This window comes from Gallinula chloropus (assembly GCF_964237585.1).
Source record: "Gallinula chloropus genome assembly, chromosome: 12".
NCBI lineage: Eukaryota > Metazoa > Chordata > Aves > Gruiformes > Rallidae > Gallinula > Gallinula chloropus.
This window is the reverse complement of record NC_140097.1, coordinates 1,072,742-1,089,491: the sequence shown is the minus strand read 5'-3', so window position 1 is coordinate 1,089,491 and position 16,750 is coordinate 1,072,742. Positions and strand designations below refer to the sequence as shown.

At 49.9% G+C, this 16,750-nt stretch overlaps 1 protein-coding gene across 2 annotated transcripts in view; it reads left to right on the top strand.

Moving 5' to 3' along the window:
• Positions 1–16,750, top strand: part of GRM7 (glutamate metabotropic receptor 7) — a gene marked incomplete at both ends in the record, with an annotated part of 258,377 nt that overhangs the window by 226,723 nt on the left and 14,904 nt on the right. The window contains 2 exons of one of the 2 annotated variants that reach the window (XM_084269731.1): positions 10,345–10,591; positions 16,255–16,325. In XM_084269731.1, coding sequence (XP_084125857.1) covers positions 10,345–10,591; positions 16,255–16,325 — 318 coding nt within the window. Of the gene's footprint in view, positions 1–10,344; positions 10,592–16,254; positions 16,326–16,750 lie in introns of those variants that run through there. The other variant, XM_084269732.1, reaches the window with a different exon arrangement.

Sequence of the window (16,750 nt, the reverse complement as noted above, 5' to 3'; positions counted from 1 at the left end):
GTTTGAACATGCCTGACTCTTGGCATGGGCTGGTGTTTCCTCATCCTGGGAGCCCAGCAGAGGTGGCCACTCTTCATCCCCCCACTGAGATGGTACCCAGCACCCTGTGGTGCATCCCATCAGGTAACAGAGACACAGCCAGGGCACTCAGACTACCCTCCCTTTGTTTTGCTCAACAACTGAAACCAAGTGTTGTGGGGTTTTTTTCTCCTCTTTTTACATTGAACTCACCAGTTGAGGTGAGTAAAATTAAAGATTTCTAGACTGGTGACGTTGGGAACTTGAGGAGGATAGCAAAATCTATTTCATTTGAACTCTAATCTCTGGTCATGTATAAAATGAATGAAAGGCAATGAGTGTGGAGAAATATGATTTATAACAGGAGCTGCAGCCTGGCACTGACTCCCCTGAAACGCCAGGATTGTATGTCAGTCAATTTAGCAGCGCAGTGGTGAAGGTGAAGGATGAAATGATGGCTTTCTCCAATGATGTAATCTTTGGGAAAAAGGACAGATGAAGAATTATTTCTAGCTCAAAAAAGCTAAGTGCTCAGCCAGGGAAAGAGGGAAAAGCCATTACCTTAATAATAGAAGTTAAGGATGTGCATTACTTCTGTTGCACTTCGTGTTTGTCTCTTTGTAGGGATGTGTAACATTTTATAGCTCTTAGAGCAAACGCCAGTGCCAAGCCAGTGATACTGGACAGTTCTGAGGATGGATAATGGGATTTTTTGAGCTATGCTGTGCTCAAAATACAGCCAAATGCAGCTGTGACCACAGTTGCTTATCAGCTGAAGACCCTTTAGCAGCTCACACAAAGTGGTGTGTGTCTCAGGACACCTCAGGAGGACAGGCATCTGCAGGGGGTAACAGCACATCACAGCTGAGGTCCCTCTGGGAAAACTTCATCCATTTCAAATTCTTATGCCCATCAGCTTACAGGAGTCTGGAAGCAAAACCCAGGAGAAGATGAATCCCAAAGGGACAGAACTCCATCTTATGTCAGCGGTGGAGATGCTGCTTCAGATGTCCCTATCCCTGTGAGAACATTGTCTTGGTGCCACACGGTTCTGGGCCGAATTTCTGGTTCAGTGAGGTGTCCTTGTTAGCTCAGAGGATGCAGTCAGCTCCAGGGAGCCACAAATCCAAACCAGCTCCCGTCTTTTGTTGACTCAAGCCAGGGCCATCACTGTTCATTTCTTGGCTGAGCAAGTCCCAGATGATTCTGAGCGGTTCATGGGCGTCTTTATTGTCTCTGTAACTGATAGAGAAAGCAAAGGCGGATGTGGAATCTCTGCCAAGCAGAGCCTGTATAAACTGACTTGTGGGACTGGCTTTGATACTGCTTCAATCTCTCTTTTAGCCATTTGATGCCCCTTGAAAGCAGCAACATGCTTTTCCATCGCTGCTCTGTCCAATTATCTGAATAATTTAATTTCCTTCTAGATAAGCTGCTAGAGTTTCTGTTACAGGCTGGGGAAACAAAATTCCTCCTCCTGCATCTGCATCATAACCCTCAGGGCAAGTGCTTGAACTTCTGCTGTTTGGAATTTCCATACACGTTGTGGATATAATCCATGGACATAGGGGTTGGTTTTTTTTCTCATGTATGCACATTTCTTGCATAAGAAAGTCCCCATTAGAAGGGATCAAGCTGTATGAAGCATTTAGCTCACACAGCAGCAGTATAGTTAAAGTACATTTACTTCATCTTTACTCAGCGTGTTTGCCTGTGAAGCACAAGCTGGATGTCTTGGGTGCTCTTAGGACATGAAAATGTAAGTTGGCTTTGGCGGGGTGACATTAGGAGGAACAGCTTCAGAGCACAGGCAGCAGGAGTTGGAAATGAGTCCTTTTAGCCCTGTTTACGGCTGCACTGTCTGCCTGCGCGTTTGGCCTCCGCAGGTGGCAATCTTTCAGAATATGACCCCAATTTTCCCTTCGGTATGTGAAGCCTCCTGCTGCTGCAAACATATTGGAACATAATTCATCACACCCATTACCTGCATAACTCTGGTGTATAATGCTGTCACCGCCGGGCCCGGCAGCAGCGGACGTGACGCCGTTCGCAGGCACGTCCCAGGGTTTCGCGGGTACCAGCCTGTCGCTCTTCCCCAGTGTGATACCAGCGCATCGGGCCAGGTCGTAGTTTAGCAGGGCTGTGAGGAGGGAATGAGACCCCGTCTGTGAGAAGGGAACCGCTCTGTGCCGGGCCTGTTCTCCTCCCAAACCTCTGCACTTGGTGATGTGACCGGGAGCAGCTTTCTGGAACATCACAGGCTGTCACCAGGCACCAGAAGGTCTGATCAGCAGCAGAGGTTGCTTTACTGCTTGCTAACCATGCTGACAGTGGTCTCTTTGGGCAGGGCAGAGCCTGTTTCTAACGCAGCTGTGGTGACTTCACAAGTCACCTTTGCCACTCACAGCATGCAGCATCCCATGAGCAACAGCAGGGATGCTGCCCTGTGCCTGGCAGAGGCTGTCACGAGCTGGGGTGAGAGCCACCCCCCTCCACAGCAGCACGTGCTGGGGGGGCACAGGGCCGAGGTCCTGGGTCATGGGCATGCCAGATGCTGGATGTGAACATGGACAAGGCTAGGACAGCTTCCTGAAGGGACTGATGCCGTTTTGGTTTCTGCTTAGACAGGAGTGATCCCTCAAATGGGGATCTTTTCTCAGCTCCCTCCTTTTCTCTGAGCAGGAATATTAACTGTCTTTGGTCAAACACATGCAAGAAGCTCACCCAGGCACACAGGGGGTTTGTGATGATCTAGAAGTATCGCTTCCCTAGCTTATTTAGAACTCCACATTTCCCTTTAGGAAGGATGAACGTGGAGGTAACACCTAAACAAAAGCCCTGGGACAGCCTGTGGGATTTCATCATCGTGCTATTAGTAAATTAAAAAAGGAAAGACCTTCAAATGTGTAAGGGCTGTCAGAAGGAGAACTGCCCTGACATAAAAAAGTTAATTTAAATGTTCTGCTCGCCTGTGTGACAGGGTTTGTGTCCAGTGCTGGTGCCCTGGCCAGGGGTGCAGTGCCTGTGTGGGGCCCCAGTCCTGGTTTCCCACTCGCTCCTGCCGAGCTGCTGCCCCAGGTCCGTGGCTCCTGCTCCCAGCACAGGGCTGACAGTGACCTCTCAGAAGGCTGAGGTGTGATTGTTATTGCCAGGTGTAACAGGACAGTAATTTGGGGTGCTACTTTCCAAACTTTAATCTTGGTTACTTTCATTTCTCCCAGAGAACCATGACGTTACTCTGCAGGTACTTGCTGTTCCCATGGGACCATTTTTGTTTCCCCATTACACCGAAATGTATCCACAGAGTTAACCTGCAGGTTTTTTCTGATCTACTAGCTGCAATATTGTGGGAATTTCCAAAGGAAACTAACTTAACAGCCTGGCTATTTTCTCTGATGAAAGCCATCCAGCCTCAGATCCACTGCAACCAGCCACCAAAATGATTCCTCTCAGAGGCAGAAAGCTCCACAGTGAGCTGCAGGACAGACCTGGCTCAGGCTTGGAAGTCGGTTTGGGGATTAAAAAAGGAGAGGAGATGCTGCCGGGCTGCAGACGTGCCCCAAAGCCCACGTGTCTCCCATGCCACGTGTACCCCAGCGCGCCGGGGACGCGCAGCCCATCCTCTGAGCCCAGCCCGTGCACCGGAGCAGCTCAGATGGAGTGTTCCTCAGTGCTTGGTAAGCTGCCCTGGTGCTGTCAGCCTGCAAAGCAGCCGGCCATTAACAGCAAATGTTCTGACACTGGAATCCCATCATTTCCTTCAGTGTCACCTTTCGGGTAATGACTGATCCAGGATTTCTAATTAAGCAGCGTGCCTGACTCTGTGACATTCCCACAGACGGCTCACACAGGCTATTTGCTGCCTTGCTGTTCTGTACAGTAATACCAGCAATCAGCATAACTACTATGATCTGTTTATCACACGTCCCTTGGGTAGCATCTATTGTCATTCCTGGAACTTGGTGAGCATCGTGATTGCTGTGTCTCACGTTGTGGTGGGGCTGTGCTTCTGAAGCTCTGCTGATGATCACCTCCAGAGCAGCGTGGTGCCATGGGAAGCACACACCAAACAGCCCAGAGGCACAAACAGGCAACGTTCTGTAAAAGGCTACAAAGAAAGGTGGTATTATATCCTTGTGAGAGGGGTCAGAGGTTGTTGGATGGGGCCTTGAGCAGCCTGGGCTGGGGAGAGGTGTCCCTGCTCATGGCAGGGGGCTTGAACTGGATGGTCTTTAGTTCCCTTCCAGCCCAAAGCGTTCTGTGAGTCTGTGATTCTGAGAGTCTGGGATTCTACTTACTGAGCCATGGAACTGGCAGGTTGGTGAGCAAGAAGAGCATATTAAATAATCATTAAAGGTTGGGTGAGGTGCTCAGGGACATGGTCTGGTGAGTAATACAGGTGGTAGGGAACGGTCGGACTAGATGATCTTGGGGGTCTGTTCCAACTATGATGACTCTGTGCTCATCGTGAACACAGACTGTCCTGAGGACACGTGCTCGTGTAGCTGATGGTGCCGTGGTGCCCCTGGGCCCTGAAGCAGGTGGAAGTAGCACAGGGATCCCTGGTTGGACACTGCAGCACTCAGAGCTGCAGCCTTTAGCCTTGGCTGTAAGGACAGAGCGTGGGTGTTGGCAAGGGCCAGGATTTTGTGCCTGTAAATACTCAAACACTGGAAAAGTACAATGATCTGCTGGTCCAGGGTGGATTATGGTAATGCCATTAGGAGCACAGGTCACAGCAGCAGGTAAGCTGTGTGCTTACTGTCTCCCATTTATTAAGTGACCTCCTTCAGCTGGAAATCCCTGTCTTCTGGATCATTTCCCAGATGTTTGTTCCTTTTGTCCAAAATACTGGAGCCTGGTGTCTGTGGACAGGGGGATGTGGGGTGTGTGATTTATTTCTTTTCCCCCAAAACTCCTGTTATCTGAAAAGAAAGGGAAATGCTTTCCCAAAGCACTGCTGGACTAAAACCTTCTGATCTAGGAAAAGAGTTCTGGTTTTTTCCCAAACCGCTCTATTCTCCAAAGCGTGCTGCTAAGTGACAGCTTGAGCAGATTATGATGCTTAAAAGGATGGGGATGGAGGCAGGGGTCCTGGAAGTCATCGGGAGATAAGCTTCAGGGCGGTGTGGTATTATCTGCAGCTGAACTGGTACCATCCAAGTGAAGAAAGCGAGTGGATGTCTGTATCCGCGGGAGCCGGCGGCGGGGGCCCGGGATGCACACGGGCTGCTGGAAAGCCTCAGTGGGGCATGGAAAGAGGATTACTGAGCCAGGTTGGTAAAGAGAGCTGACAGGACTGCTTCACACATAACATTTTCTATTTCTCAGCCAACAGAGTGTACAATCCTCGTGGCAAGTCATGGTTGCCTGGGTAAAGTTGCCGCTGCCTGAAACTTCCATAAATCAAGCTGTCGAGGAGATGAGAGCAGCGCTTGCCCTAAGGCCAGGGCTTGTTCTCTTGAGGGGATGGGGCTGCCAGAAGGAGGGGGTCACACTGTGGGGGCCCTCATCCCCCACCCAGGGCTGTGGCCGCAGCCAAAGCCTCAGTCGGGGGGGGCAAAAGGGGTCCCAAATACTGCAGGGAGTTGCTGACCATTCAGCCTCTCGACTGGTGTAGTTTTAGGGGTGCTTTGGGACTGGGGATTTCTGTGTGGTGACACCTCCTGGTCCTGGCCATAGGGCACCCTAATAACAGCTGGGGTGAGAAATGGGATGTAGCACCTCAGAGAGGTTTGGGTGGCAAATAGGCAACACCTTTGCTGGAGGGAGGGGGGCAGTGGCTCTTCCTCCATGGGGCCTATTTAGAGTTGAAGTACAGATTTCCCTGGAAAACAGATATTTTCCTTTTTTTGTTTTAATTTGCCTTTAAAATGAGGTGGTGACTTCAGTGGGTTGGGCGTTAGACACCAAAATGCCTGAGAACACATTCATATTCCAGCCTTTCTGCTCCCTGCATTTTACAAGCATATAATGCACTGGGAGCTAATTTTAATTTTTATTAAAAAATGTTTCTCATTCTTCTATTTGCACAACACAAAGTAGAGAACGAGATGAAATCTGCAGATGACCTGGGAAGTCTTCTGGGAGATTTATAAACTGTCTACTTTGTATGTAAGAACATTTGTTTTAATTCCCATATAAAAGTGAGATAAATTGGTTTGTGATAACACAAGCCCAAAAATATCTCAAGTTACCACTTTATTTCCATATTACAAAATAAGACGATTGGCTGCATAATTAGAGAGCTGGATTAGATAAAGGGAGCGGTTGCTCCTGATTAGGCTGTGAATGCAAAAGCGTTAGACTACAAAAACTATCTCTGACTCCAAAGAGACTTGGGGAAGAGCTGTGCTGGTACCTCCAGTTATTACAGCCTGGCAGCTGGAAAGCTGTCCGTGGGGTTGGCAGAGACCTGGTGCTGCAGTGCCTCCCTTCCCAGAGCAATCCTACCTCATGCAAAATTGTCCATCGGTTTAATTTCCCCTATAAAAATTGCTGCCTGTTAGACGGGTGTATTCAAGACCAGGCTAATTTTCTCTCAAGGTTCTGAAGGCAATTTTTGTCATTTGCATGAATAAAGCAAGAATCTGGAAAACACAGACATCTAAAATTCAAATGGAAACCCTTTATGTAAAGTAAATGATAGAATCGAGGTGCCTTTGCATGTGAATGATATCCTCGGGGTTGAGTGTTCTCCACTGCCTGCTTCAAAGTCTGATGCATTTGTAACGGCACCACCCTGCTAAGTGGAGTAGTGAGAGGAAATTGGCCAAAATTCCGTGTCTGTTGGAGAGGCAGGAAGAGGGAGGTGAGTGAGGGTGACCCTCTGGAATCCTCTGTCCTGGTGTGGTAGGAGTGTGGCTCTGGACCTGCCGTGGGAGCGGCTTGCAGAGCCCACCACTGCTTTTAGAGAGCTCTGGTTCCCACTGGCAATCCTCTGCTCAGTCCCAGCTCTCATTCCTGTCAAGCCTGAGATTCTCTCGCTAAATCTGCATCTTAATTTCTTAATTTGATCCCAGGTTTGGAAGCTGCCAGGTCTCCCCAGCCAGCTGCAAGAGGCACGCATGAAGCAGGAGAGTCCCACTGTGGGCTGGATCTCACCCTCTGTGTTTTAAGCCAGCCGTTTGCATTCATCTGAAATGCTTTCAGAGGCTTTATCAGGAGGAGGGAAATAAGGAATGAAATAGTTCCATGTAAACTGCATTTTTATGTCTGACTGGTAAAACCACAAAGCAGAGATAAAATACATAAAGCTACAGCTCTGCATAATGAGCATATCTATTAGTTTCCCTTATCTTTGTGAAGCTCCCATTTGTCATGAGAAGCGTTGGGTGTCACTCTTCCTGCCTTGTTCTACAAAAGCTCTCTTCTCCCTCGCCTTGTGTCTTCCCTCAGCATCTGCAAGGTAGGAAACCTCAGTGGTGTGATGCTGCCAGGGGTCTGAGGACTAAATAACCCCCAAACCTCCCACCCCTGAGTAGCAAGAGTAAATCAGAACTAACTCCTGTGTCCACCCAGATAGGAACATCACTGGCTCTGCTGGTTGGAGCTTTTGCAATCACAGCAGCCCTGGAATAAGAGGGAAATGTTGGGTCCAACCATCCCCAGGGCGAGTGACCTCCAGGTAAGGCAGATGTCCATGGGTGCAGCCCTGTGGAGAACCGAATGTGGCTGGGGGGGTTGAGCCCTGGCACAGAAATCAGCAATCTCAGGATGCCCCAGGAAACCAATGCCCCGTCTCAGGGTCTGATTACAGTGGCAGGTCTTGGCTGGTCACACTGGCCAATCACAAGCCCACCAAACATCATGATCTGGTCAGATCCAGGTCCCTATCATTGACACAGAAACTGAGATAGCTCTTCCTGAGCAGGGGTTACAGGGCTGCATCCTTCTCGGGCTAAGCCAGAGGGACCACAGACACTCTTTAAGCAAACTTTCTTCCCAAGTGTTAGCAGAGAGATGTGTAGTCTGAGTCCAGAACTGGGAGCCACACCAGCCCGAGATGGGATGCAGTTTGCCACCCCTGCTGTCCTCAACACCTCCCTGGCCTTCAGAGGTGTTGGCACCTGCAGCTCCCATGGTGGCTGTGGGAGCTCTTTATGAGGCTGTAATTATTTCTATCTTAGCATGCAGAAAAGCAAGTTACCAGTGCTTTGAAGATAAGAAGGGTATCTTCCTGTTTATCCTCTCAGCCCTTAAATGTTATATTTGATATATTCCATTTCCAGTTTTCAAAGCCCTATTGAATTTAATTAATAATTACATCTGTGCTATTTCTATTGACCCCAACTGAATTACAGCTGATTTACGTGAACACAGCAGAAAGGAGGATCAGCTCCAAGCACTGTGAACTGTCTTCTCTTTTAAACCTTCTAACAAGATAGCTAGACACAGTGCATACATGTGAAATAAAGGTGTGGAGTGTGTATCTGCAGCGTAAGACCGTTTGGCTGCGAGGCAGGAGGTGAGGAGGAGCAGGCAGGTAGTAACTCTGCAGCACAGAGCAGCAGCAACCAGCACTGCAGAAAGTAAACATGGTGTTTCACAGCGCTGCTGAAAGATAAAATCAGGAAATAACCCTCCAGCAAGGATCCTCAGCAGATGCTTTGGAGCATCGTGTCACAGTGAGACAGGGGGTGAGGGTGGTGGCCAGGTTAAGTGGGGACTCAGGGGCCTGAGGTGTTCCCAGCAGCTGAGGTTGGGAGAAGTTGCCCTGTTACCTGTCAGAGACCAGGGGCAATGTGGTCCCACACTGCTCTTCCAAAGCTCTGCGAGCTATGAGCTGTGAGCTAGTTGCTAATTAAACATATAAAAGGAGGTGATGGGAGGGCATGGTGGCCACTTGCTGTCCGTGCCACCCGGAGGGGACAGTGGGCTGCTTTGCTCGGGTGCAGACCACAAGATGTGGAGGCCTGGGCAGGCTGCTGGAGTTCAGCACGGGGGCTGTGAGCCCCCCACAGAGGATGGGTTTGGGGGGTGGGGTGGCAGAGTGGGGTGGCCGCAGCACTTCTGGGGTCAGGGGCTCTTTTTGGGGCAGGGCTTTAGGCGAGGTGACCTCTGGGGCTCCCTCACAGCCTGAAGTGGTGTGATGTGGCCCAATGTATCCTTTCACAGGCTGAGATGGGTTATGTCCCAGTGTCTGGACGTTGGCAGAATTCCCAACACCATCGGGGTCATTTCCCTCTGATAAGGAGGACATGGAAACTGAGGAAGCCCTTCAGGTCTGGCACCTGCAGGGGACACATTCATACCCAGTGTGTTCTTTATGTTTGCTGTGAGGCGTTTAACTGCTTCCAGCACTAATCTCAGTCAGGATGATGGCAGCTGTTGTGCAGCTATAACTAGTGAGGCTGGGGACGCTGGTATTTTTCTAAACAGGGGAATTTGGAAATACCTGGGCAGAGTCAGCATTTTCCTCTGCCATTGTATTTATTCATGGAGTTTTTCCACCAGAAGTGCAGACTGATTAGTGCTGAATAGGAGGAGATGAGGGAAGGGTGCCTGAAGATACCATCCTCAATGTGTGATGATTTTCCCATCTGTGTGGATTTACCCTGTATTTAATTTCTGGAGAGGATCCCAGAGACCTTTCGCTCTCTTCAGCTCCCTCACACCCCCATTGTGCTGTCCCCACCTTTTAACCCTGCCTGATCCCCCAAAGTCTCAAGAATTGTTCTAGTTTGTCTATTAAGTGTTTATTCAGTTTATCTATTATTGTCTGAAAAGATAATTTTTTAAAAAACCCAACCAAGAGCCTTTTCCAGGCCTGTGTGTTTGCAGAGCATGTTTCTAACCCTGGGGTGTCCTCGAGCACTGATCTCATGTTCTCTGACTTTACTATTTGTGGTAATAGGCACAGCTGAGTGTCAGGAGCACACAAACCGTGGGGTCTCTGCAAAGTTAGTTCAATGAATTGCAGAGATTTCGAACCAAAAGCACCCCACCTCCCTCAGCTGTTTAAAAAAAGCTGTTCAGCCTGTGTTACAGCAGTTCCCCTTGGGTGACTTCCAGCAGCCCCCAGTTTAAATGCACACTGGCCTTGCTGAGCTCCAGCTCTGATCTTTAAACAAGCTGAAGGGAACCTGAGCGTACGCAGCCAGCAGCAGCTGTGCTGGAACAGACACTGGGAGCTTCTAGGTACACAACAGGTACCTGACGTGGGCTGAGCTCAGGTGCTTTGCAGCGCCCAGGGCTCGGCTCAGGCGTCTTTGGCTGCAGACTCGTAGCAAAACGTGTTGAGAGGCGTTCTGGGTGTTTGAAGTGCTGCAGGCGGCTTCCCAGGCCTCTTCTTTGTAATAGTGTCTCGTGTGTTGTGTCTCCTAGCTCTACATACAAACTACCACGCTTACAATATCCATGAACTTAAGTGCTTCAGTGGCCCTGGGGATGCTTTACATGCCGAAGGTGTACATCATCATCTTCCACCCGGAGCTCAACGTGCAGAAGCGGAAGCGCAGCTTCAAGGCCGTGGTGACAGCCGCCACCATGTCGTCACGGCTCTCGCACAAGCCCAGCGACAGGCCCAACGGCGAAGCCAAAACCGAGCTCTGTGAGAACGTAGACCCCAACAGTAAGTACTGCTCCCCTCTTGGGTGGCTGGCTGGGCGTGTTGGGGACCTTGGCTGAAATCTGAGGGTTGAGGGGCTTGGGATAGTTGGGTCTTTCCAGTGAAAGGTCTGGGGTCTCTCCCACATATCCTGCTACATTTCCTCCTCGCTTTTTTGCGTTGGGCCCGTTGGTAGCAGCTCCTCTCCAAATGCCTGGGGGCTGTGAGGAACTCCTCCTTCTCCCCCCATGAGTGAGTAAGAGAGACACCAGCAGCACCCCCAAGTACCAGACCCTTCAGCCTGCCTCGTTCAAGCCTTCCCAGCCCTGGCAGGTGCAGTTCCCAGGATGGAGGGAGGGACAAGTGCCCAACTCAGTGATAGCTCTGCTAACCCAAGGGCTGACCTTGCTTCCTGCAAAGTTCCTCTGCAAAAAAATCTCAGGACCTTTGAAGATTCCCATATGAGGGTTATCTTATCCGGTCCTGGAAAAGTGAATGCAAATCTTGCCACTGATTTAAGAGGAAAAATAGATGGAAAAGATGCTTCCAGTTTCCTAACGTGCGTAGCATGGTATATTGTAGCACAAAATTACATACTGAGGCCATCAAATTTGATTTGCATTTGAATCTGGAAGGAGTTGAGGAAGGAGACAGCTGCAGAACTTTGTAGCGTATTGGAAAGGTTTAGGCATGTCTGCAGTTTTTATGAAAAACAGCTCTGAATGTGGAGAAATGCCCTTTCCTTGCCCATGATCCGTTCATCCATTTGCTGCTGAAATCCCTGCCACTTCTTGTCTATTAGCTGCCATCTGAATATCTGCCTCAAAGCAGCAACTCTGCTGTCAAAGCAAAGTGGAAACAGCCAGCAAATTATTGACACAGCACTTTTCCTCCCTTTGCTCCCCCTGGAGTATTTCCCTCCATGCCTTACCCTGCAGGTATACAGGATACATTCAAACTGCAAAAACAACATCTGCCTTTGGAAGCAGAGCTGGGCTGCCTGAGTGAGCACTGTGACGTGGGACAGTAGGGAAATGCTTCAGATACATGAAGGACCATGTTACACCTCCCCTGGTCATGCTAAGCAGAGCCCCCCAAAGAGATTTCCCATGCCAGGGTAGTACCCAGCTAGAGTGAGGGCTGCCCTGCCAGGTCCAAGCTGGCTAGGGAATGCTGGCCATGGGGAAAGAACCCCTTCCACAGCCTGTGGTCCCTCCATCTGCTCCTCACTAGGATGCTGCTGAGGTCCAGCATCCCAGGGCACAGACTCCAGCTGCTCCTCAGTGATCCGGGAGCGTTTCTGCCTGAGATGGCCAGGTGGGAAAGGCCTTGGAGGAAAGAGGGAGAGAAAGGAGGAGGAGGGAAGGGGAGGAAGGATGGGGCTTTGGAAGGACAGCTGGGAAGGGCAGGTGAGCTTGTGTTGCTGAGCTGGTCAAATGGATGTGAATTAGTTTCTCCTCCAGAAAAGTAAATCTAAAAAATTCCCAGTCAAAGACTTGAACAAGAAGAAGAATATAGAAGTTCTGAGGAGGAGAAGTTCCATGTGGGAACTACAGCTCAGGGGTGTCCTGCTCTGGGCTTCCCCTCCTGGTCTCATTGCACCTGATTGCTCTTTTCAGCCCTTTGGAGATAACCCCCTCCCTGCCCGAGTCAGACAGTCCCCTGGGAAGGAGGTGTGGTTGTTAAGAAGAAACACTGCTTGCTTAACCCCCCCCATGCTCCTGGGAAAACGTATTTTCCACCCAGGACTATATGCCAGGATGTTTTCAAGAGGCAGGAGAAGCTGTAAGGGACATAATCCCCCTGCTTGCCAAGCCCAACCTGTTTCTGCCTTAAGCATCCAGCCTCCAGTCAGGGTTTCACTGACACTGGTTTAACCCTGGGTAAAGTCCAGCCTGGAAGTGAGTGTGGAAGGGAGAATGCTTCTGGATTATAAAGTGTACAGATTTGTTTGTTCAACCTAGTCAGTCGGGACAACTGACAGAGTATTAATCTGTATGTGTTTCTCCAGTACTGGGCTTTTACATTCTGTATGGGTTCAAAAAGAAATTTCACTTTAAATCCTGTAATTATTGCTACATATATATAAAAATATATATATCTAGTCCCATCTGTTCATATTATCAGCTGCAGCCACTACTGCTGTTCCATTCCCTGGATGTGTGTGTTGATAAAAATCATTAGAAAATCAAACTACTTAAACTGCTGCTGTACTTAGAGCATTGGGGTGCATTTAGTGCCAGGACAGGTCACTGCTGCAGTTGGGGGGAGCTTTCCTATCAAGTTCAATAGGTTGTTGATCAACCCCCTCACCAGCCAATATGCAGTGTGTATGTTGATACAAGTAATTCACTGACTTGAGTCTCCTTTTAAAAAAGAAATTCAAATATTTTGTTTAAAAACCATTTTCAGTTCCATTTTTAGGGGGAAAACCTGTAGTTCTGAGCTTGAAAAAACCAGTGTCACCCGAGCAGAAGTCTCCACCTTTTCAATGAGGTTTTGCAAACTGTCCTCAAAAAGTATCTAAGGTTTTGATGTTTTCCTAGCAGTCTAACTGAAGAGCACAGGGATGGGGAGCCCTGGTTGGTGTTCTGTGCCAGGCTCCTCTGAAACTCACTGCGTTAGCCTGAGAGTGAATCCCCTGAAGGGGGTGAAGGGCTGAGCTGGGACACCCCAGCACGGAGCAGAGCCAGCTCAGGGGCAGGTCTGGCTCAGGCACCGGGTGTTTTCCCCTAAATGCAAAAGTACAGTGGGGTTTCCCAGTTTGATTTTCTATCCTGTTCTCTGGTGGTGCTGCTGTTCATGGCTTGCTCAGGTACTGGAGGCTGGAGTTGCCGTTTCTATTGAACATACACAAATATCTCCTAAGAAACAATTAACACTGAGCCACCAGCACGGGATTCATGTACCTCCAAACACTGGGGAATCTGGTGACTAAGCCCAGATTTTTGGCCTTTCCTACGTGTCTGCCCCATGTCTGGAGTCAAAACCATAAGTGAAAGATGTGGGTGATTTACAGAAGAAATAGCCACAAGCAGAACCTTCAAGTCTTATTATCAATTTGAAGAGCATCCCTAATGCCCTGAAGGCATGTGTGTGAAACTGGGAGGCCTGTAAATTACCAGAGTGGCTCCCTAAGAGCAGGGGGTCCTCAGCACTGCTGAGCATCACCTGGGGATGCTGTACCAGCCCTCAGGAGAGCTGCGGGAATCTGAGCTCAGAACAAACGTATGGAGCACTGGGGAGAGTGTTCCAAATGGATGTGTTCAAAGAGAGGGGAGATGAGGTGCTCAGGGAGATGCTTTACCTTAGGATGGGAGTGGTTGGACTTGATGGTCTTCAAAGGTCTTTTCCAACCTTGTGATTCTGTGAGAGCTGGGCTTGAGCTCTGGGGCTGTAGTGTGAGCATAAGGGATGTGCAGTGACGGGGCAGGGGGGGGAAGTCACTTGAAGTGCTGTGACCTTGTGTCCCACCCATTAGGGAAGCAGGGACGTGCTGTGCCACAGCTTGCTGCTAGGGAACATGGGAAGCTTGGCAAGCCCAGCTGCCCATGGCCTGGGAGGGGTTGCATGCTGAACAGGGGGTGTGGAGGGGTTGCATGGTGAACCAGGGGTGTGGAGGGGTTGCATGCTGAACGGGGGGTGTGGAGGGGTTGCATGCTGAGTGGGGGGTGTGGAGGGGCTGCATGCTGAACAGGGGGTGTGGAGGGGTTGCATGCTGAACGGGGGGTGTGGAGGGGTTGCATGCTGAGTGGGGGTGTGGAGGGGCTGCATGCTGAGGGGGGGTGTGGAGGGGTTGCATGCTGAACAGGGTGTGTTTCAGCTTTTCAGTCTAAAACTCCATTCCATGTGAAACCTCTCTTAGTCATTCCAGTTTGCCCTCTGGCATGTGCACGCTTTTACTCCTTCAGCAGCTTTTCCCTGCTAATCCATCTTTGCAGCAGGCTCAGGTGAGCGGAATTTGGTGTGCAGGAGCAGCTTCCACCCGTGTAACGAGTTCGTTCCGCTCTCATGTCCCTCTGGTTGAATTCCACACTGCTTGAGAAGCTGCTTCTCATCAGGTCTGAAGTTGAAGAGGGTAGTGAGTGTGAACGGAGCTGGTGCCCTGCCGCCTGCCTGTGCTTCTGCTGCAGGAGCAGAGTGTCAGACTATGGAGAAAAGCATTTGAACCTCCAACCCATACTTAACTTATATTGAGATTTACATGTAATTACTCCTTTTCCCTAGCAACTTGTTTTAATTCATGGTTTTACCAAACAGAGCGACAGGGAAATCAGCATCTCGGTTGCTTGGTAATGAGGAGGTTGTGCTTCTGCAGGCTGGACGAGCAGACCTTGCTGGAAGGGTGTTTGCTTTCCAGCATTTCCCTCTCAAGGCAGCCCTGAGAAGGGAGCCCCAGCTGCCCAGTGCATCCCCAGAAAAAAAATCCCTGCTTTCCTGCAGGAATTGGGGTGTTTCGGGACTTGGCAGCTCAGGGAACATTGATGCTCCAGTGCCCCAATTTTCAGGCTCATGGGGAAATCACAGTCTGTGGGGAGGGCTGTGGGCAAGTTTCCTACCCCTTTTTTATCTGTGTGTGCCTGCTATGCCAATAGCTCTGGGATGAAGATGAGTGTAGCCCAGCACAGCCCAGCAGTGAACAGGAGGTGTGCAGCATCCAGGTGCATCCCAGTGACAGCCGGCTGGGAAAGGCAGAGTGGCTTGCAGGAGGAGATCGCTTTCCCTGAGGACTTCAGTGGAGGTTTGCTGAGGAGTAGCAAGGGAAGGGGGTCACTGTGGGCTAGCCAGAAAACTTTAAGGTCTAAAAACTTGGGACTCAGTGCAATTTTCAGTAGGGTTGGAAGTTTGAGGACTCTTCATTAGCGGGTGCTTTGAGGGCTCGGTGCCCGTCCAGACATTTTCAAGACCTTTTTTTCTCGTTCCCCTTTTCTTGGCATTAAGCAGAACCCACTTGGCAGTCTATTCACCTTTCAGCAGTGCACTGCAGCCACTGCCTCTTGTCCCCAGCCTGGCCAGGTTCTGCTTGCATGTTTCCTGCTTTGCTGAGCGCTGGCAGCTCCTCTCCAGCCCCGGCAGCGTGTGCCCATCCTCGCTTTCTCCATGCGCTGAGAATGGCCCTTGGCTTGGTGGGTTCCCATCAGGAAGCTGTGGGTGCTGCATGTGGAACACAGATGTCCCTGGTCTGGGATGGATGTGCAGAGGCTCCTGTGCTGTGCCCCGGTGTGTTTGTGTTTGGCTCCTGTTCGTCCTTGCTGTCACTGCCGTGGTGCTGGCTAGCACATCCTTCTGAGGAAAAAGCCTAAAAGGGTTGTTGATGATGCCAGGGAAACTGCTGGTGGCAGCATGGGTGAGGAAGGGCTGGAGGGCTCTTAAGCCAAAGCCAAAAAGTTCCCAAGTTTGTTCAGGGGAGAGGGGAAAAAGGAAAAAAAGCCCTAATTGAACTAGAGCTGCTGTGTTGTGAGCAGCTGCCCCACGTTCAGAGGTACCTGAACTGCTGTGACCTGAGTCATTCCTTACGAGCCCGGAGTTAATTTTTGTGTATTGGCATCTCTCAGCTTTCCACTATCACTGCTTTAATCTGAGCTCTTCAGCTGGATTCATGTGGTGGCTCCATGGCAGGGCAAAATGTGAAGAGTTTCTTGTGACCAGATGTATTCTACATACCACTGTATTTACTTTTCCTGTAGACTGCATACCACCAGTAAGAAAGAGTGTTCAAAAATCTGTTACTTGGTACACTCTTCCACCTACTGTATAGCTTTTGCTGCTGTCCAAAAAGGTAAGGAAAAATCCAGCTTCTTACTACTGTGTTCTCAAAGTATTCCGATGATATCCATAAGGAAATGAGGAGTGTGTGTTAGTGCAGCTCTGTCTGAGCACACATCTTACTCAAAAACTGTTCACACATCCAGTGCCACGGCCTCTGGGGTGCAGGGTTTGCTCTGGGAAGGGGAGACCTGGGACTTTGGGGGATTTTAGTCCCCGTTTTGTGTCCCAGCAGAACAAGGGACCAGTGGTGGTCTGCTTCCCACCAGTGGACATCCAGTAAAGCCTGTGAAGATGTGGCTATCTGGTAATAATTTAAAAAGGAACGAGCAAACAATCAGAAGTTAATTAAGGCAATCAGATCCAACCACTAACAAGCTGCTTTCAGAGCCGTCTCGAGCAGCTGTACTGGCAGGG